This window comes from Carassius carassius, unplaced genomic scaffold, assembly GCF_963082965.1.
Source record: "Carassius carassius unplaced genomic scaffold, fCarCar2.1 SCAFFOLD_75, whole genome shotgun sequence".
NCBI lineage: Eukaryota > Metazoa > Chordata > Actinopteri > Cypriniformes > Cyprinidae > Carassius > Carassius carassius.
Genome location: NW_026775017.1, coordinates 87,501 through 108,646, shown reverse-complemented (window position 1 = coordinate 108,646; position 21,146 = coordinate 87,501). Strand labels below are relative to the sequence as shown.

The 21,146-nt window shown below is 46.8% G+C and overlaps 3 protein-coding genes across 8 annotated transcripts in view; 1 reads left to right on the top strand and 2 right to left on the bottom strand.

The window, feature by feature from the left end:
- The first annotated feature begins 997 nt into the window (after positions 1-997).
- Positions 998-8,332, top strand: khdc4 (KH domain containing 4, pre-mRNA splicing factor). Of its 5 annotated transcripts, none has more exons than XR_009429420.1 (14): positions 998-1,145; positions 2,299-2,470; positions 4,312-4,428; positions 4,498-4,577; positions 4,659-4,711; positions 4,811-4,971; positions 5,040-5,251; positions 5,333-5,393; positions 5,586-5,643; positions 5,810-6,003; positions 6,077-6,211; positions 6,805-6,886; positions 7,392-7,486; positions 7,947-7,982. XR_009429420.1 is itself a non-coding variant. In XM_059546971.1 (14 exons), exons 1-14 carry the CDS (start codon positions 1,003-1,005, stop codon positions 8,123-8,125), a joined length of 1,770 nt encoding a protein of 589 aa, XP_059402954.1. In that variant the 5' UTR covers positions 998-1,002; the 3' UTR covers positions 8,126-8,332. The 5 variants fall into 5 exon arrangements, 3 of the variants coding, with proteins under 3 accessions (XP_059402954.1, XP_059402957.1, XP_059402956.1); XR_009429421.1 differs by having other exon boundaries at positions 7,395-7,486; positions 7,947-7,961; XM_059546971.1 differs by having other exon boundaries at positions 6,777-6,886; positions 7,947-8,332.
- A 1,420-nt stretch (positions 8,333-9,752) lies between these two features.
- On the bottom strand, positions 9,753-11,544 carry malsu1 (mitochondrial assembly of ribosomal large subunit 1). The gene is made up of 4 exons (XM_059546979.1): positions 11,352-11,544; positions 10,764-10,939; positions 10,094-10,175; positions 9,753-10,005 (listed from the first exon to the last, which is right to left on the bottom strand). The coding sequence occupies exons 1-4, from the start codon at positions 11,542-11,544 to the stop codon at positions 9,800-9,802; spliced, it is 657 nt and encodes a 218-aa protein (XP_059402962.1). The 3' UTR covers positions 9,753-9,799.
- A 1,083-nt stretch (positions 11,545-12,627) lies between these two features.
- spag1b (sperm associated antigen 1b) overlaps positions 12,628-21,146 on the bottom strand; it is a 14,420-nt gene continuing 5,901 nt past the window's right edge. For both annotated transcript variants that reach the window (XM_059546976.1, XM_059546977.1), the window contains exons 13-16: positions 14,949-15,075; positions 13,465-13,614; positions 13,030-13,374; positions 12,628-12,829 (exon numbers count right to left, since the gene is read on the bottom strand). In XM_059546976.1, coding sequence (XP_059402959.1) covers positions 12,701-12,829; positions 13,030-13,374; positions 13,465-13,614; positions 14,949-15,075 — 751 coding nt within the window. In that variant the 3' untranslated portion in view covers positions 12,628-12,700. The remainder of the gene's footprint in view (positions 12,830-13,029; positions 13,375-13,464; positions 13,615-14,948; positions 15,076-21,146) is intronic.

The window sequence follows — 21,146 nt, the reverse complement described above, 5'->3', positions numbered from 1 at the left end:
ATGATGTTAATATTCATCAAGTGACGTCATTGTGTTTTAATTAATATTCGTGACAGACGGCTGCCCGGTTTTACTCCTGGATTAATTCTGGAGCATATATAATATTCATGATATATACATTTATGATAATAAATAATGATTATATATATATATATATATATATATATATATATATATATATATATATATATATATATATTAATCTGAAGGTCCCTGGTAATAAAGTTTCATGTAAAACTCACTCTCTCTCCTGAATTGAAGATGTGAAGATCATTTATACAGCGTCTCCATGGTATGCCAAATGTTATTTAAAATGATTATTGTCAGAACAATTAACAAAAGCCTAATATTTCATAATAACCTGCTATACATGCTGCTTAAAGACACACTACAGCAAATCGCACATTAATAAACCGTTTTAACACGAGTCTGTCAACAATCTTTGATTTTAGTTCCACCTGCTGGAGAAACTAGATACAAACCTGAGTATCAGAAGGAAAATGACATATGTTATACTTAATATTCATTTAAAATGTTATCTGTATATATTAATGTTCTTTCATCATTCTACAGTAAATGTAGAAAGTAATTAATATTTATATGATAAGTATCATCTTTAGGGAGGACTGGCCATAAATGCTTTAGACACCGACTGAGTCCACATTACACATTAATAATCACACATTAATAATCACACATGGACGGTTTTTTTTTCTCAAAACATTTCTAATACACATCTGCAAATTATTGGCTGACTGACTGCAAAAACACACGAACACAGGTGCGTCATCGCAGCTGTCAATCAATCTCATCAATAATTAGGCAAAAAAAAACATTTTATTTATTTTAGTATTTGAGGTGTCATCATAGTTTTGTAATTGTGTTAAAATATATTAAACAATTATTTAACAAATATTATATTTGTATGTGCGCGTCAGCTGGCTCCGCCCCTGCGTAAGTGGCGGGAGTTTATGATACTGCGCATGCGCGGCGGCAGCGGAAATGACGCATAGCGCTGTGTTTCCGTTGGCTAGTCTGTCTACTCGAGCGTCGAAAGCGGATCAGTTCGATTGGATTCGGTTCATCGCAAACAGAAGCGTAAAGGCCACGCATCAGATGTCGTTGGGTGTCCCGCACAGCGGCTGGTAAGTGTGTGCTGCTCCGCGGCGGGGGGCGGGTCTGACGCACCGGTAATGGCGAATGTTACACAACAACAACAAACCGAACAGAGCCGGAAACACCGATTTAATCCCAGATCAGATCCTCACACCTCATAGAAACCGCGTCTGCTCCAATCACTGAGGACCAGTACCGCTGCCATGGTAACAGCGTGATGTTGTGGGCTTGAGTTGCGAGCACAGACCATAAACATCATTTCGATGTGTGTGTGCACACTTCTAACACACACACACACACACTCACTCACTCACTCACTCACTGATGAATCAGTGAGTCTGAATGTCGCTCTTGATCAGGAGCTTTGGGAGTTCAGAGGTTAAACAGAGTGAGATCCATCTGTTTGGTTCTGAGTGATGATTTACAGCTCGGTGAATGTGTTGATTTTGGCTTGTTTTCCACACACCATAGAGCAGAACACAAGGTGTGTTACATGGACACTTTTTGCTTCCATCGGAATGTATTCATTCTAATTGATGAATCCGAAAGTAGTGTTTACATGAACGCTGAATAAAGTGATCGGGTTGATATGCGCGTTTATATGTCACAAGCTTCTGATCAGCTGCTGTTGCATACTGTTTTAAAAAGCACACGTGATATTGATCTACTTCAGGTCCTAATTAGGCGACGACCAACACATTAATTGTTGTGCTGCTTAACGTTACTTAAAAAACAAAGTGTAAAAGTACCCCTTCCCGCACCCAAAACTAGTCGTCTGTTGATGAGAGTCAAACAAGGACCTGTGGGATGTGGTCGGGTTCCACTTCACAGATGCTGAGTGAAAGGGGAGATTTATAATGACATGACACTTTATTCACCAGGAAAAACAGCTTGTTCTGAGCGTCATACGTTATTACGCTTTTTCTACGTCACTGCGCATGCGCAGTACTTTCCAGTTTTGGTTTTCAATCTGATCAAATTTTTACATGAACTCGCACAAAAGCAATAAACCACCCCTTACAATCCGATGGAAATTTTATTCGGATCTGGCCAATTCATTCCGATTGACTTTTTTATTCTGATTGTGGTTGTAGTCCTATTACCATCAGATTAGTAGGGCCCATGTAAACGCAGCTACTGATGATGAAGGTTGATGTGTGTGTGTGTGTCTGTGTGTGTCAGCCGGCGCAGTAAATGGGATCAGGCCGGTCCGGTGTCCGGAGATGATGGAGGCTCTGCTCCGACCGGAGCTCTGGACGCTGCTGCCGCCGTCGCTGCCAAGATCAACGCCATGCTGGTGGCCAAAGGAAAACTCAAACCGTCTCAGATCAGCAGCACTGCTCCCGCTGAGAAAGTCAGTCTGACATCTCATACACTGCTGGAGACACACACACACACTCACACACGTACAGACACTCTCACACACACACACACACACACACACACACTCACACACGTACAGACACTCTCTCACACACACACACACACTCACACACGTACAGACACTCTCACACACACACACAAGTACAGACACTCTCTCACACACACACACACACACACACACACACACACATGTACAGACACTCTCTCACACACACACACACACACACGTACAGACACTCTCACACACACACACACACACACACACGTACAGACACTCTCACACACACACACACACACACACACACACGTACAGACACTCTCACACACACACACACGTGCAGACACTCTCACACACACACACACACACGTACAGACACTCTCTCACACACACACACACACACACACACACGTGCAGACACTCTCACACACACACACACACACACACACACGTACAGACACTCTCTCACACACACACACACACACACACACGTACAGACACTCTCACACACACACACACACACACACACACACACACACGTGCAGACACTCTCACACACACACACACACACGTACAGACACTCTCACACACACACACACACACACACGTACAGACACTCTCTCACACACACACACACACACACACGTGCAGACACTCTCACACACACACACACGTACACTCTCTCACACACACACACACACACACATGTACAGACACTCTCACACACACACACACACACACACACACACACACACGTACAGACACTCTCACACACACACACACACACACGTACACTCTCTCACACACACACACACACACACACGTACACTCTCTCACACACACACACACACACGTACACTCTCTCACACACACACACACACACACACGTACAGACACTCTCACACACACACACACACACGTACAGACACTCTCACACACACACACACACGTACAGACACTCTCTCTCACACACACACATACTCACATTTACACACACGCATATACACACACATACTCACTCACACACACACACACGTACAGACACTCTCTCTCACACACACACATACTCACATTTACACACACGCATATACACACACATACTCACTCACACACACACACACGTACAGACACTCTCACACACACACACACACGTACAGACACTCTCTCTCACACACACACATACTCACATTTACACACACGCATATACACACACATACTCACTCACACACACACACACGTACAGACACTCTCACACACACACACACGTACACTCTCTCACACACACACACACACACACACATGTACAGACACTCTCTCACACACACACACACACACACACACACGTACAGACACTCTCACACACACACACACACACGTACAGACACACACACGTACAGACACTCTCTCTCACACACACACATACTCACATTTACACACACGCATATACACACACACACATACTCACACACACACACACACGTACAGACACTCTCTCTCACACACACACATACACTCACATTTATACACACGCATATACACTCACACACACACACACATACTCACTCACACATAATTTTGAATTGGCTTTTATTTTTCTGTTTTCATTTATTTCAATTTATGATTTCGAATTTTAATGCCATGCTTTTAATATTTGTGTCACATAGTTTTGAGGTATTTTTATTCCAGTTTTAGTTGGCAAGACAACATTTCTGATTTAAATTTTTTTTAGACTAACATGTAGTGTGTGAATATGAGGAGGACGTGTGCATGAATAATTACACACAGGACGTGTGTGTGTGTGTGTGTGTGTGTAGGTGGCAGGTGTTGCTGGTAATAAGGTGAAAGATGATCTGGTGGTGGCCGAGGTGGAGATTAACGACGTTCCTCTCACCTGTCGGAATCTGCTGACCCGCGGACAGACTCAAGACGAGGTCAGTCCCGTGTGTGTGTGTGTGTGTGTTCTGTCCTGATGTGTGAGGTGATGATGGTGTTCTGCACAGATCAGCAGAGTGAGCGGCGCTGCGGTGTCCACCAGAGGACGCTTCCTGACCGCGGAGGAGAAGAGCAAAGCACTGCCCAGGTCTGTCCTCATCACACTCCTCTGTTTCTGTTGATTCGCTCGTGATCAGTGTTTCTGAGCTCTACACTGATGTTTCCACAGTGACCGTCCGCTCTATCTGCACGTCCAGGGACAAACCAGACACTTAGTGGACAGTGAGTGATGTGACCAACACTTCTCTACATTCTGAGGATTCTCTGTGTGTGTTTGACATCGCAGTGTGTGTGTGTGTGTGTGTGTGTGTGTGTGTATAGAGGCTGTTAACCGGATCAAGGAGATCATTACTCACGGTGTAGTGAAGGCTGCCACTAACTCCAGCTACAGCGGAGCCACGGTCACCGTTTACCAGCAGCCTGGACCCGCTCCTGTACCCACAATCCCCTCCGCTGCTCACAAACCACACTATCCAGGAGGAGTGAGTACACACACACACACCTGTGTCTCATCTTCACTCCATCCTAACTAACCGTGTGTGTGTGTCAGATGCATTACGTGCAGGACAAGCTGTTTGTGGGTCTGGATCAGGCCGTGCAGGGCTTCTGTGTGAAGGAGCGTGTCGAGGGGCCCGGCTGCTCGTACCTGCAGCACATTCAGGCAGAAGCCGGGGCCAAAGTCTTCCTGCGGGGCCGAGGGTCCGGCTGCCTGGAGCCTGCGTCTGGACGAGAGGCCTTCGAGCCCATGTACATCTACATCAGGTGTGTGTGCGGATCTCTCTCTCACACACACACACACACACACTCGTTCACCAGTGCTCACCAGTTTCTCTGTTCCTCCAGTCACCCAAAGCCAGAAGGACTTGCTGCTGCTAAAACCCTGTGTGAGAACCTGCTTCAGACCGTACGTCCATCTCTCTCTCTCTCTCTCTCTCTCTCTTATTATAGTATTTATTACATTTATTTTTGAGTAGTTTGAGTTAGCAGTGTCACTGAATCTGATGTGTGTGTGTGTGTGTGTGTGTGTGTGTGTGTGTGTGTCTCTCTGTGTTCTGTGTGTGTGTGTGTGTGTGTGTGTGTGTGTGTTCTCTGGCAGGTTCATGCTGAGTATTCTCGATTCCTGAATCAGATGAGCAGTGTGATGCCCACTCAGGGTAAGACACACACACACACACACACACAGACAGAGACAGACACTCAATCTAACACTCACTCACACACTCACACACACACAGTGTTTTCATAAGAGGTCATGTGAATGGAAGTGTGTGTGTTCTCATGTTTGTTCTGATGGTTGTGTGTGTGTGTGTGTCTACACAGGTTTCGTTCAGCCTCCTGTCGTTAACGGGATCCCTCCGCAGCCTCCGTATTACCCCCCTGCAGGCTTCCAGCCCTCCTACCCCGTTCCCATCCCGCCGCCGCAGCCCGTCCCTCCTCAGTATCCTGTGGCTCCGGTGCCCGCCCCCCCCCCGACCGCACAGTATCCCATGACCCCCGCGAGCGTCCCTGCACAGGTAATGCTATCACACACATCTGTTCACCGTCTGTCAATCATCCATCTCCTCAAGCGTCTGTCTCTGTCTCCAGACTCTTCCTCCTGCTCCGTTCCCTCCTGCTGCACTGGCTCCGCCCAAACCAGTGGCTCCGCCCATCCCGCCGCAGAAGCGCCGCTTCACAGAGGATGTGCCGGACGAGACGGACAGTGGCCTGCTGGGATACCAGGTGAGCTCTGGCACGCGCCGGACGCTACACTCGTCACATCTGCCTTTACTGTGTTTCTGCAGGTGCGGGAGGTCAGCTGCCTGTTGTCATGGTGACAGCAGTTTGTGGGCGGAGCCTGTAATGAAGTGACCTCTGATCTCTGGGGTCATGAGTTCCTGAAAGTGTTTGTTTGCAGTTTATTTGTACTGAATGACAGCAGATAAAGCTCAAACCCTAGTGAGTCAGCATCACGTGTTCTGATCTGAGAGCAGTAAAACAGCACACACATGATCCGTGTTTGTGTGCCTAATCATTGACATGCTTGATTTACGCTCTTATTTTCTTTTTTCATTTAAAGTTGAATTGGTCTGCTGTTAGCACAGAGCAGCTCACTAGGGTTCATGCAGTGAATGATGGGAACTGCTCATGTGTTCGACTGTAAATGTGATTTTCCTCTTCTGTGCAAGAGTGATTTGATTTGTGTGTGTGTGTGTGTGTGTGTGTGTGTGTGTGACAGAGATGAGTCACTGTTGTGTGTATGTAAGTGAAGGTGTGTGTTAATGCTGTTGTGTTTTTCTGCTCATAGCATGGACCCATTCATATGACTAATTTAGGTGCAGGCATCTCTGTGGGCAGCTCTGAGGCGTCAGGACCCCCGTCTGCTGCTGCTTCAGGGCCTGTGAGAGAGAGAGACAGGTTAGACACACACACACACACACACACACTCTAGAACAGGTGTGTCAAACTCATTTTAGGTTGAGGGACGGATCGGAGAAAATGTCCCCTTGTGTGGGGGCTGATTTACCTTTTGTTAAACCCTAGTTTGCACACAATTATATTAATATTAACCATACAACATTTTTTTCTTTTTTGGTGATGCTAGGTTATTTTAGGGGCAAGCAATATTGACCCAAAATGTCTTTTTTTTTATATATATATATATAGTGATAATGACCATACTTCACAGAGTGTGTTTTTAAATCAGCACAAAATCAAACGATATGATCTTCCAGCTGATCTGATGCATGCCACTAGAAGGATATTAAGAGATAATATACATTAACATCGTGATGATCTGTGCAGCAGCTTTGAAGCAATATGAACTTGAGTGAGCTCCAGATAAACTAACGTGTGTGTGTCTGCGTGTGTGTGTGTGTGTGTGTGTGTGTGTGTGTGTGTGTCTCTGTGTGTGTGTGTGCAGCAGCAGACTCATGCCTCCTCCGTGTACTCCAGCTCCAGTCAGCGGTCCGAGAGCTCAGAATGCAGAAGAGAAGACGCCAGCGCCGAGCATCCTGGGTAAGACAGCCGCTCTCGCAGCTCGTTAATGATCGCTCACACTGACGGCTTTCTGCATGCAGATGTGAGGCTGCGGCGGTGGAGGACTGTATGCTAGCTACAGGTAAAGCTGAAGCGTCTCGCTTCCTCAGGAAATGACACGCTTCAGCTTCTCCGCCCCTCATTGGTCAGATGTGTTGAATGAAGCTCCTCCCCCGAGCAGTGATGTCATCAGGTGTGTGGCTGCCACACTAACGGCCGTCTCTCTTGTGTTCTATGTTCTCTCTCTCTCTCTCTCTGTGTTTTTTCCTCTCTTTCATGTGTCCGAATCCTGTCGGATGGGTGGGGCCTGGTTCCTGGACGCCGCCTCCTGATTGGACGCCCCTGATGACGTGCGGCTGTCATCCATCGCACTCCTGTGTTTGATTAACTGTGTGCTGCTGTGGCGTGTTGTTTGTGTGTGTTTCTGGTGTCTCCTCAGAGCCGCAGGTGAAGCGTGTGCGGACGGGGCTCGTGGCGTACACCGCAGACTCCTCCGACGAGGAGGACGATCACAGACCCTCTGCAGCAGGAGCAGGATGGACATACCGCTGCCCGCCATCACCGCCCTCACGGCCCAAAACACAGACGCAGACCATGCCCTTCTGGATGGCCCCGTAAACAGACACTCACACTCTCTCTCACACACACACACACACACACACTCACACTGAAGTCACGTTCATGCCTCCTAAAGACTGTCCCGTGGGATTATGGGTGGACGTGGCATCTCTCATCACTCTGCTTCACTTCCTCTTCATGGCTTTGATTTGTAATGTTACTTCCTCTGTGAGATTCTGTTGACAAATAAACATGCATTGACTCACACACTGTTTCCGGTTTAATTTCCTCCAAACGTCTCTTCACACCAAGAACGATAACGAACCAGGGCCTTAACTTGCTCAAAACTCATGAAACTTGGCAAAATGACTTATGGGCCACCTATACTCTTTCAAGGAAGTGCGCCTTGAGCAAAGTTTCAAATTCATTACACGTAAAACAGATACCTACAAAAAAGTATCTTGGAGTAAAATCCGAAATCCAATTTACAGTCAGTTATTTAGTTTTTCTTTAGCAAATGCTACATGCACTTTTACAAGTAGTTTGAACTGAAATGTGTGTTGGCAGTGTGTGTACACAACCACCCTATAATGATAAAAATCCACCAAGTGGTTTTTCTGTAATCTCTTTAAATGTTTTCCCCTTTCTCAAATCGAGCCGTCTGACCGTGTGACGTCACACGGTCGGAGGCCCCTCCTACGATTGTTTGATTGACAGCAGCGTTTCAGCACAGACTGGACTTGTCTTACCTTAGACCCGCCCTGAGTGACCGTCATCAGTCAGAGTTGCAGACAAGCATGACTCCTGAGTGATTGAGGGGTTTTGTTGTTGGATGTAATAATGAACAAGGCAATAGTCATTTACTCCCGACATCTGAGCCGCTGAAATCGCAGGGGGTTAATTTACGTTTGGAGAAATGAAAGAAATGCGCCCTTGATTTACTGAAATGCGTTTATGTTCGCTCGAATCCTTCATGATCCAGCCTCCAGCAGTGAGTATTATGTATTTAAATGAATCATTGAAAATCGCCTCCCCTAATAATGTGCTAATTATCAAGTTTCATTATGAATGTGGCTAAAGTAAACAGTCTCTCAGAGAGCAGATCAGCAGAAAGGGGCGGGGTCAGCAGAGCTCATTAGCATTAAAGGAGAATCCCACAAACCAGCCTGTTTTGAAAAGGGCTGTTTTTGTCAAAAGGGTGATTTTTACACTAACGTTGAGAAATTTTAAACAAACTATGTTACAGACTTTTCATTAAGACCCTAAAGAATCATATCAACTTGTAGAAAATTGGCATTATATGACCCCTTTAACGAGCTTATAGATATTGATTCAAAATTTGGTCGGTGTAATGTTATATTGTTAAAAGTACTTATAACTCATGCATACAATGTCCGATCCGCCCCAGAGTCCTGTCCTGAACACATACCCAGATTCACGTATACTCACAGCGCCACCTGCAGGAGGTTTGGCTCATATAAATGACTGCTATATTCCTCCTGTATTTAATGTTCAGTTTTCTGACAGTTTTGGAGGTGGCTCCGCATGCGAGGGCCCTTTCAACGCTGCTGGCGGCTTTAATTGCTGATATTATCATCATCATCATAGTTATTATTATAGTCATTCCACACCTAGTACGTATCTTTGATTGCACAACTTTAAAGTTATTGACAGTCGACACAAACAATATTTTTTAATTGATTTTATTCCAAATTAGCAGCTCAAACCTTTATTTCAGACAACTTGTCCTTGTTTAATATTTAAAGTCACTGTTGATTCGAGTCTGTGAGCAGCAGGTCTGATGTCGTAGATGAAGTCTGAGGGCAGTGTTTCCGGCGGGATGCGCTTCAGCTGTTCGTCATACGAGCGCAGCGTCCACAGCTTCTCCAGCTCGTACGTCTGTCTGGTGTCCGGCAGCATGAGGTGAAGCACCATCGGTCCTGCGGGACAGACGAGCCGCCCGTTAGTCTCACTCACACACACACACACACACACACACACACACACACGGTCAGCTGAAACACACACCGAAGTCGATGCACTTCCAGTCGTCGCAGTCTCTCCCCTCCAGCCGAACGTGCGGATCCTTGTCCTTCCGCAGGAACTTAAACTACAGATAAACAAGAGACGTGAGTCTAGAACAGGATCAGACTCTCACTGACAGATCAGAGCTGAACTCAGAGAAACATGTGGTTCATTCGGTTTGGAGTCGTTCTTGAGTCTCAAATTGCCATGTACACTTGTTTTTTAGTGTGTGTGTGTGTCTGTCTGTGTGTGTGTGTGTGTGTGTCTGTCTGTCTGTGAGTGTGTGTCTGTCTGTGAGTGTGTGTGTGTCTGTCTGTCTGTGAGTGTGTGTCTGTCTGTGTGTGTGTGTGTGTGTGTGTGTGTGTGTGTGTGTGTGTGTCTGTCTGTGAGTGTGTGTGTGTCTGTCTGTGAGTGTGAGTGTGTGTGTGTGTGTCTGTCTGTGAGTGTGTGTGTGTGTCTGTCTCTGTGTGTGTGTGTGTGTGTGTGTGTGTGTGTGTCTGTCTGTGAGTGTGTGTGTGTGTGTGTGTCTGTCTCTGTGTGTCTGTCTCTGTGTGTGTGTGTGTGTGTGTGTGTGAATGTGTGTCTGTCTGTGAGTGTGTGTGTGTCTGTCTCTGTGTGTGTGTGTGTGTGTGTGTGTGTCTGTCTCTGTGTGTGTGTGTGTGTGTCTCCTCACTGTTTTGAGCAGCAGCTCTGCGATGGCGCTCAGGTGTCGAGGTGAGGATCCGCTCACGATGATCATGTGATTGGTGTATTTGAGCTCCGGCGGGACTCTGATCACACAGATGTCCGAGGCGTTCTCCTGCTTCAGCACCGACACCAGCAGAGCCACGTCCAGCTCCTGGACCCCACCTGACCAACACAACACCATCAACCGGATCAAACCAGACAGATATGGACACCTCACACACTCATGACAACCAAGCACTTCTTCACTCCTGCACTGCATTAACGGCAATGGTGAGATTAAAAGGGATTAGTTATGAAATATATAATTACAAAAAAAATATTCACTTGACCAGAAAATGAACAGAAATTGCATAAAACAAGAGACCAATTTTAAGAACATCTGCGCAGCATTAATTAAAATTCTAAAGTAAATGTTTAAATAGTCAATGAAATCATCGTTAAGCCAGATAATTGCATTGAAATAATTAAACTAAAAGATGAAAAACACTTAAAAAACTAAACCAATAATAAAAGCCAGTGGGAAGTTCTCCAGGTTTGTCCTGATTAATGATGTTTTGGAGATGTCTGGACTCGCCTGCTCTGTGGCTGATCTGAGATGTTGAGATGTCTCCAGCTGGAGTCACATCGCTGGAGCTCTGAGCTGCTAGAGTGAGTTTGTGTGTCTCTGTCGCTGTGTTATTGAACACATTCCGCTGTAAAGAGCGATGAGAACACAGAGCTGCCGCCCTGAGCAGAGTCCGCTGCGGGAAACAGCGCGCCGCGATCATTCTGTCTGATTAATAACAACAGATCAACATCGTCGTGTGAGCTCGTGCTCCTCCGGTGTGACGCTCTCGCAGCGCGGGCTCGAAGCGGCGCCCCCTGCAGGACCGGAGGACGAACGCGTTTCTCACTCAAACCGCCGCCTTCTGATGCTTTTAAGAGTGAAAAGCTCCCCGAAATTGCTCGTCTACTTTATAAACAGTAAATTTGTGACTATATTAAAGCCAAGATCGTGGAAGTTAAATATCAAATACAAATGATTTTTAATTGATTTTGATACGGGTTCATGCTTCCCCAAATGAAGAAATTAATTGCCATTTTTTAGAGTTAGATGTTTTTTATTTGATAATTTGAGCATTTGAATAAAAAACCTATTGAAATAAGATTTACATCTTGATTTAATGTTTATTTTAAATTAGATTATTTAAATATAATTAAAGCAAGAAAAAAAAGTCTGATTTGCAAAAAAGGCCTAATATTATCTAATCTGAGGAATAATACTTTTTTGCTTAAATTTTTTCACATTTCACACACAATTTGAAATGTTGTGTGTGTGTGTGTGTGTGTGTGTATATATATATATATATCAGTTAAATTTTAAAAGTATATTAAACGATGATGTAATGTGTGTGTGAAAATGGACTGAGAATTGATTAGATAGTTGCAGTCTGGCTCAGATTCAGACAGGAATCATGTTTTTAAGGTTTTTCTTCAGTTTAAGGGAGAACACAAGACTAATTCACCACACAAATCATTCTCAAAAGCAAAAATGCTTCATATTTAATGAGAAAGTGTGACGTAAAAGAGAAAAAAACATGCAGAATCAGCAGCACAAAATTAGTAAGAAATGTAGTGGATCAGCAGATATGATTGTAGAAGTAATAATAATAATACTGCATTAATGTTTGTGTTGGGTTGAGAAGCTCTTCTGAAACACTGGACATGAACAGAAACATCCAGAAACATGAGACAGAAGATTATTGACCTGAACACTCGTTTATAGTTCAACAAAGCAATAAAATCATCTTACATCAAGAACAGAGAACTACAGCGAGACACAATCATTCTGAAGACAGCTGTAAGAGTGTCTGTCCTGCTTCCTCCCGTCACAGAGCCGTCGGCTGAAGAGGAGTGTGGCATCATGGGAAGGCTGAAGGAGCGTCACATGTATATGTTGGCCAGGTTTGAGACGTCACTTTGTGAGAAAGCTTCAGTCTGCACTCCATGAAGCTTTTGGAAGATCTGTGAGAGGTGTGTGTGATCCTCAGCGCTCAACAACATCAGCACCATCTGCACACACACACACGCAGAGGAGAGAACACATGTTAACACATTAGATCTGACGGAACACACTAATAATGACACACACGTTCCTCGACCCAGCGCTGCCGTCTGATTGGCTGATCAGGGTCTCATCCTTCTGTCCACTATGAAGTGTGTGTTTGATCATCTCTAACACATATATAAGCGTGTTGCTGGTGTGTGCTCACCGTGAGCCTGTGTGCCGTGTGCAGCTGCTGCAGGTGCAGGAACACCAGCTCGGGGTGTGTGTGCAGCAGGTGTGTGTGCAGCGCTCGTATGATGAAGCCCAGTGTGTGTCCGTCCAGCTGTGTGCTGATGAGCTGTGGCAGGTGTTCAGATGTGACAGAGCGCAGGAGGTCAGCACAGGTCAGAAGGTCACCGCCAGAGACAGCGCTGCTCAGAGCCTGACCGAACTCAAACACACTCAACAACCGCAGAGAGACAGACGACACGACCGCACCGCTGCCCTCATCTTCATCACCATCTTCATCACCATCTTCATCTTCACTATCATCATCACCATCTTCATCCACCTGCACAGAGAGCTGATCTCAGTGTGTGTGTGAGAGAGAGAGAGTGAGAGAGTGTGTGTGTGTGTGTGTGTGTGTGTGTGTGAGTAAGACCTCATTGATGGTGATGATTCTTCTAGTTCCTGATGAAGCTCTGCAGTCTGTCATCAGTTGCGTGACCTCCATCAGAAGCTGCTCCGCCTCCGTCACACTCGCATCCAAACACAACACCTGCTGCAGGTCTGAACGACACGCCACGTAATCCTGCACACACACACACACACACACACACACACACACACACACTGTAAATATCCAGTTCAAATAATGTTTACTGCAGCATGCATTAATAAAGTGCATCTGCTGTTGTCTCTCACAGATGTGTTTAGAGCTGTTTAATCGCTGCTTGATCTGTGCAGAACACTTTTTCACTGGAGGAAGTGTTATTATGGATTATTTGAGTTAAAATCATCTTAATGCTGGATTCGTTTCATCTTTTGTCTTCTCCAGATGTTCACTGATGGACTGGAGTGCTGTGGATTATTGTGATGTCTTTATCAGACTCTCATTCTGACGGCACCCATTCACTGCAGAGCATCCATTGATGAGACACTGATGCAATGCTACATTTCTACAAACCTGATGAAGAAACAAACTCCTCCTGATCTCAGATTTTCAATCTTATTCTCTTTTCTGTATGTAAATCCCATTTCTTTTAGGTGATTTCTTACAGTCCGGTCACAGACATGAACTCCACTTTCTGCCCATTTGTTCCTCATTTGTTTTGTTGTGCATTTTCGGTTTTCAATGCATATTGCTTTAAGTTTTCTGTCTTGGCGCTTTGATGTCTTTCTTGGTCTACCAGTACGCTTCCCTTTTACAACCTTTCCATTTGATTTGTACTTGGTCCAGATTTTAGACACAGCTGACTGGGAACAACCAACATCTTTTGCAATATTCCGTGAAGATTTACCTTCTTTGAGAAGTTTGATAATCCTCTCCTTTGTTTAAACTGACATCTCTCGTGTTGGAGCCATGAGTTATGTCAATCATCTTGGTTCAACACATCACTAATGTGTGCAAGCACTCGTTTTTAACTGCAGACTAATTAGCAGTTGTAATCAGATACAGGTGTTTGTTTTAGAAATGCAAAGTGCATGGTGATTCCATATAATTTTCCTCAGATTTGTGTGATTCCATATTTTTTTCCTCTGTTTGATCTGTAAAAACAGTTGTAATTGACTATAGTTATCTTTCTTTGTTGTTTTTTTTAAGTGTTTTTTACAGCCAGAATATTGTTTTGTTGAGTGAAAATTGTTTTGTGGCATATATGTGCTTGGTTTTTGCTCTACACAATTAAACATTTGAATGAACATCTTCTGAGAGGGGTGATTCCATACTTTTTGCCAGGGGTTGTATATGAAAAAATAATGTTTCAGAGCATTTTATAACATTAAAACATCATCCCTGTCTGAACACTCTCACACGCATGAGGCACGAGACGAGGAAGAACGACAAATGAAAGGTGTTTTGCCGTAATGTCCACAACACTGTCTCTTACATTCAGATGATGGGCGGGTCGTCACGGTAACACTCACCTGCAGGCCCTTATTGGCCAGCGCGCGTCTGTAGAGAGCTTTCTTATTGGTGGGGTGGAGCTGAAGGGCGGAGTCACAGTCCTGTCGGGCCTCAGTGAAGCGCTGGAGTTTGATGAAGCAGAGCGCTCTGAAACACACACACACACACTTGCGTCAGCTTCTGCATGTCCTCCTAACACACACACACTTGCGTCAGCTTCTGCATGTCCTCCTTACACACACACACACACTCGCGTCAGCTTCTGCATGTCCTCCTAACACACACACACACACACACATGAGCGTCAGCTTCTGCATGTCCTCCTAACACACACACACACACACACACATGAGCGTCAGCTTCTGCATGTCCTCCTAACACACACACACACACACACATGAGCGTCAGCTTCTGCATGTCCTCCTAACACACACACACACACACACACACATGAGCGTCAGCTTCTGCATGTCCTCCTAACACACACACACACACACACACATGAGCGTCAGCTTCTGCATGTCCTCCTAACACACACACACACACACACATGAGCGTCAGCTTCTGCATGTCCTCCTAACACACACACACACACACACACACATGAGCGTCAGCTTCTGCATGTCCTCCTAACACACACACACACACACACACACATGAGCGTCAGCTTCTGCATGTCCTCCTAACACACACACACACACACACACATGAGCGTCAGCTTCTGCATGTCCTCCTAACACACACACACACACACACATGAGCGTCAGCTTCTGCATGTCCTCCTAACACACACACACACACACACACACATGAGCGTCAGCTTCTGCATGTCCTCCTAACACACACACACACACACACATGAGCGTCAGCTTCTGCATGTCCTCCTAACACACACACACACACACTTGCGTCAGCTTCTGCATGTCCTCCTTACACACACACACACACACACACTTGCGTCAGCTTCTGCATGTCCTCCTAACACACACACACACACACACATGAGCGTCAGCTTCTGCATGTCCTCCTAACACACACACACACACACACACTTGCGTCAGCTTCTGCATGTCCTCCTAACACACACACACACACACACATGAGCGTCAGCTTCTGCATGTCCTCCTAACACACACACACACATGAGCGTCAGCTTCTGCATGTCCTCCTAACACACACACACACACACACATGAGCGTCAGCTTCTGCATGTCCTCCTAACACACACACACACACACACTTGCGTCAGCTTCTGCATGTCCTCCTTACACACACACACACACACACACACACTTGCGTCAGCTTCTGCATGTCCTCCTAACACACACACACACACACACACACACACACACACACGCGTCAGCTTCTGCATGTCCTCCTAACACACACACACACACACACATGAGCGTCAGCTTCTGCATGTCCTCCTAACACACACACACACACACACACACTTGCGTCAGCTTCTGCATGTCCTCCTAACACACACACACACACACACATGAGCGTCAGCTTCTGCATGTCCTCCTAACACACACACACACACACACACTTGCGTCAGCTTCTGCATGTCCTCCTAACACACACACACACACACACACACTTGCGTCAGCTTCTGCATGTCCTCCTAACACACACACACACACACACACACTTGCGTCAGCTTCTGCATGTCCTCCTTACACACACACACACACACACACACTTGCGTCAGCTTCTGCCTGTCCTCCTAACACACACACACACACACACACACACTTGCGTCAGCTTCTGCATGTCCTCCTAACACACACACACACACACACACTTGCGTCAGCTTCTGCATGTCCTCCTAACACACACACACACACACACATGAGCGTCAGCTTCTGCATGTCCTCCTAACACACACACACTTGCGTCAGCTTCTGCATGTCCTCCTAACACACACACACACACACACATGAGCGTCAGCTTCTGCATGTCCTCCTTACACACACACACACACACACACTTGCGTCAGCTTCTGCATGTCCTCCTAACACACACACACACACACACACACTTGCGTCAGCTTCTGCATGTCCTCCTAACACACACACACACACACACACACTTGCGTCAGCTTCTGCATGTCCTCCTAACACACACACACACACACACACACTTGCGTCAGCTTCTGCATGTCCTCCTTACACACACACACACACACACACACACACTTGCGTCAGCTTCTGCATGTCCTCCTTACACACACACACACACACACACACTTGCGTCAGCTTCTGCATGTCCTCCTAACACACACACACACACACACACACTTGCGTCAGCTTCTGCATGTCCTCCTTACACACACACACACACACACTTGCGTCAGCTTCTGCCTGTCCTCCTAACACACACACACACACACACACACACTTGCGTCAGCTTCTGCATGTCCTCCTAACACACACACACACACACACACTTGCGTCAGCTTCTGCATGTCCTCCTAACACACACACACACACACACATGAGCGTCAGCTTCTGCATGTCCTCCTAACACACACACACACACACACATGAGCGTCAGCTTCTGCATGTCCTCCTAACACACACACACACACACACACACACATGAGCGTCAGCTTCTGCATGTCCTCCTAACACACACACACTTGCGTCAGCTTCTGCATGTCCTCCTAACACACACACACACACACACACACTTGCGTCAGCTTCTGCATGTCCTCCTAACACACACACACACACACACATGAGCGTCAGCTTCTGCATGTCCTCCTAACACACACACACTTGCGTCAGCTTCTGCATGTCCTCCTAACACACACACACACACACACACACACTTGCGTCAGCTTCTGCATGTCCTCCTAACACACACACACACACACACACACTTGCGTCAGCTTCTGCATGTCCTCCTAACACACACACACACACACACACACTTGCGTCAGCTTCTGCATGTCCTCCTAACACACACACACACACACACATGAGCGTCAGCTTCTGCATGTCCTCCTAACACACACACACACACACACACTTGCGTCAGCTTCTGCATGTCCTCCTAACACACACACACACACACACACTTGCGTCAGCTTCTGCATGTCCTCCTAACACACACACACACACACACACACTTGCGTCAGCTTCTGCATGTCCTCCTAACACACACACACACACACACACACTTGCGTCAGCTTCTGCATGTCCTCCTAACACACACACACACACACACACATGAGCGTCAGCTTCTGCATGTCCTCCTAACACACACACACACACACACACATGAGCGTCAGCTTCTGCATGTCCTCCTAACACACACACACTTGCGTCAGCTTCTGCATGTCCTCCTAACACACACACACACACACACACACTTGCGTCAGCTTCTGCATGTCCTCCTAACACACACACACACACACACACTTGCGTCAGCTTCTGCATGTCCTCCTAACACACACACACACACACACACACTTGCGTCAGCTTCTGCATGTCCTCCTAACACACACACACACACACACACACTTGCGTCAGCTTCTGCATGTCCTCCTAACACACACACACACACACACATGAGCGTCAGCTTCTGCATGTCCTCCTAACACACACACACACTTGCGTCAGCTTCTGCATGTCCTCCTAACACACACACACACACACACACACTTGCGTCAGCTTCTGCATGTCCTCCTAACACACACACACACACACACACACACTCGCGTCAGCTTCTGCATGTCCTCCTAACACACACACACACACACACATGAGCGTCAGCTTCTGCATGTCCTCCTAACACACACACACACACACACACTCGCATCAGCTTCTGCATGTCCTCCTAACACACACACACACACACACACACACTTGCGTCAGCTTCTGCATGTCCTCCTAACACACACACACACACACACACACTTGCGTCAGCTTCTGCATGTCCTCCTAACACACACACACACACACACTTGCGTCAGCTTCTGCATGTCCTCCTTACACACACACACACACACACATGAGCGTCAGCTTCTGCATGTCCTCCTAACACACACACACACATGAGCGTCAGCTTCTGCATGTCCTCCTAACACACACACACACACACACACATGAGCGTCAGCTTCTGCATGTCCTCCTAACACACACACACACACACACATGAGCGTCAGCTTCTGCATGTCCTCCTAACACACACACACACACACACACACATGAGCGTCAGCTTCTGCATGTCCTCCTAACACACACACACACACACACACATGAGCGTCAGCTTCTGCATGTCCTCCTAACACACACACACACACACACATGAGCGTCAGCTTCTGCATGTCCTCCTAACACACACACACACACACACTTGCGTCAGCTTCTGCATGTCCTCCTAACACACACACACACACTTGCGTCAGCTTCTGCATGTCCTCCTAACACACACACACACACACACATGAGCGTCAGCTTCTGCATGTCCTCCTAACACACACACACACACACACTTGCGTCAGCTTCTGCATGTCCTCCTTACACACACACACACACACACATGAGCGTCAGCTTCTGCATGTCCTCCTAACACACACACACACACACACATGAGCGTCAGCTTCTGCATGTCCTCCTAACACACACACACACACACATGAGCGTCAGCTTCTGCATGTCCTCCTAACACACACACACACATGAGCGTCAGCTTCTGCATGTCCTCCTAACACACACACACACACACACATGAGCGTCAGCTTCTGCATGTCCTCCTAACACACACACACACACACACATGAGCGTCAGCTTCTGCATGTCCTCCTAACACACACACACACACACACACATGAGCGTCAGCTTCTGCATGTCCTCCTAACACACACACACACACACACACATGAGCGTCAGCTTCTGCATGTCCTCCTAACACACACACACACACACACATGAGCGTCAGCTTCTGCATGTCCTCCTTACACACACACACACACACACACACACTTGCGTCAGCTTCTGCATGTCCTCCTAACACACACACACACACACACACGAGCGTCAGCTTCTGCATGTCCTCCTAACACACACACACACACACTCGCGTCAGCTTCTGCATGTCCTCCTAACACACACACACACACACACACATGAGCGTCAGCTTCTGCATGTCCTCCTAACACACACACACACACACACACACACACACACTTGCGTCAGCTTCTGCATGTCCTCCTAACACACACACACACACACACACACACTTGCGTCAGCTTCTGCATGTCCTCCTAACACACACACACACACACACATGAGCGTCAGCTTCTGCATGTCCTCCTAACACACACACACACACACACATGAGCGTCAGCTTCTGCATGTCCTCCTAACACACACACACACACACACACACTTGCGTCAGCTTCTGCATGTCCTCCTAACACACACACACACATGAGCGTCAGCTTCTGCATGTCCTCCTAACACACACACACACACACACATGAGCGTCAGCTTCTGCATGTCCTCCTAACACACACACACACACACACATGAGCGTCAGCTTCTGCATGTCCTCCTAACACACACACACACATGAGCGTCAGCTTCTGCATGTCTTCCTAACACACACACACACACACACATGAGCGTCAGCTTCTGCATGTCCTCCTAACACACACACATGAGCGTCAGCTTCTGCATGTCCTCCTAACACACACACACACACACACACACACATGAGCGTCAGCTTCTGCATGTCCTCCTAACACACACACACACACACACACACTTGCGTCAGCTTCTGCATGTCCTCCTAACACACACACACACACACACACACATGAGCGTCAGCTTCTGCATGTCCTCCTAACACACACACACACACACACACACTTGCGTCAGCTTCTGCATGTCCTCCTAACACACACACACACACACACGAGCGTCAGCTTCTGCATGTCCTCCTAACACACACACACACACACACACACTTGCGTCAGCTTCTGCATGTCCTCCTAACACACACACACACATGAGCGTCAGCTTCTGCATGTCCTCCTAACACACACACACACACACACATGAGCGTCAGCTTCTGCATGTCCTCCTAACACACACACACACACACACACACATGAGCGTCAGCTTCTGCATGTCCTCCTAACACACACACACACACACACACATGAGCGTCAGCTTCTGCATGTCCTCCTAACACACACACACACA

Excerpts from the sequence above, each read along its gene's own strand:
- khdc4 (XM_059546971.1), top strand. The coding sequence starts at position 1,003 with ATGACGCATAGCGCTGTGTTTCCGTTGGCTAGTCTGTCTACTCGAGCG. Across the intron at positions 5,252-5,332 it reads CCCATGTACATCTACATCAG|TCACCCAAAGCCAGAAGGAC; the intron begins GTGTGTGTGCGG and ends CTGTTCCTCCAG. Across the intron at positions 7,487-7,946 it reads GCCAGCGCCGAGCATCCTGG|AGCCGCAGGTGAAGCGTGTG; the intron begins GTAAGACAGCCG and ends GTGTCTCCTCAG.
- malsu1 (XM_059546979.1), bottom strand. The coding sequence starts at position 11,544 with ATGATCGCGGCGCGCTGTTTCCCGCAGCGGACTCTGCTCAGGGCGGCA. Across the intron at positions 10,940-11,351 it reads TCAGATCAGCCACAGAGCAG|GTGGGGTCCAGGAGCTGGAC; the intron begins GCGAGTCCAGAC and ends TGTGTTGGTCAG. Across the intron at positions 10,176-10,763 it reads CAGAGCTGCTGCTCAAAACA|TTTAAGTTCCTGCGGAAGGA; the intron begins GTGAGGAGACAC and ends GTTTATCTGTAG.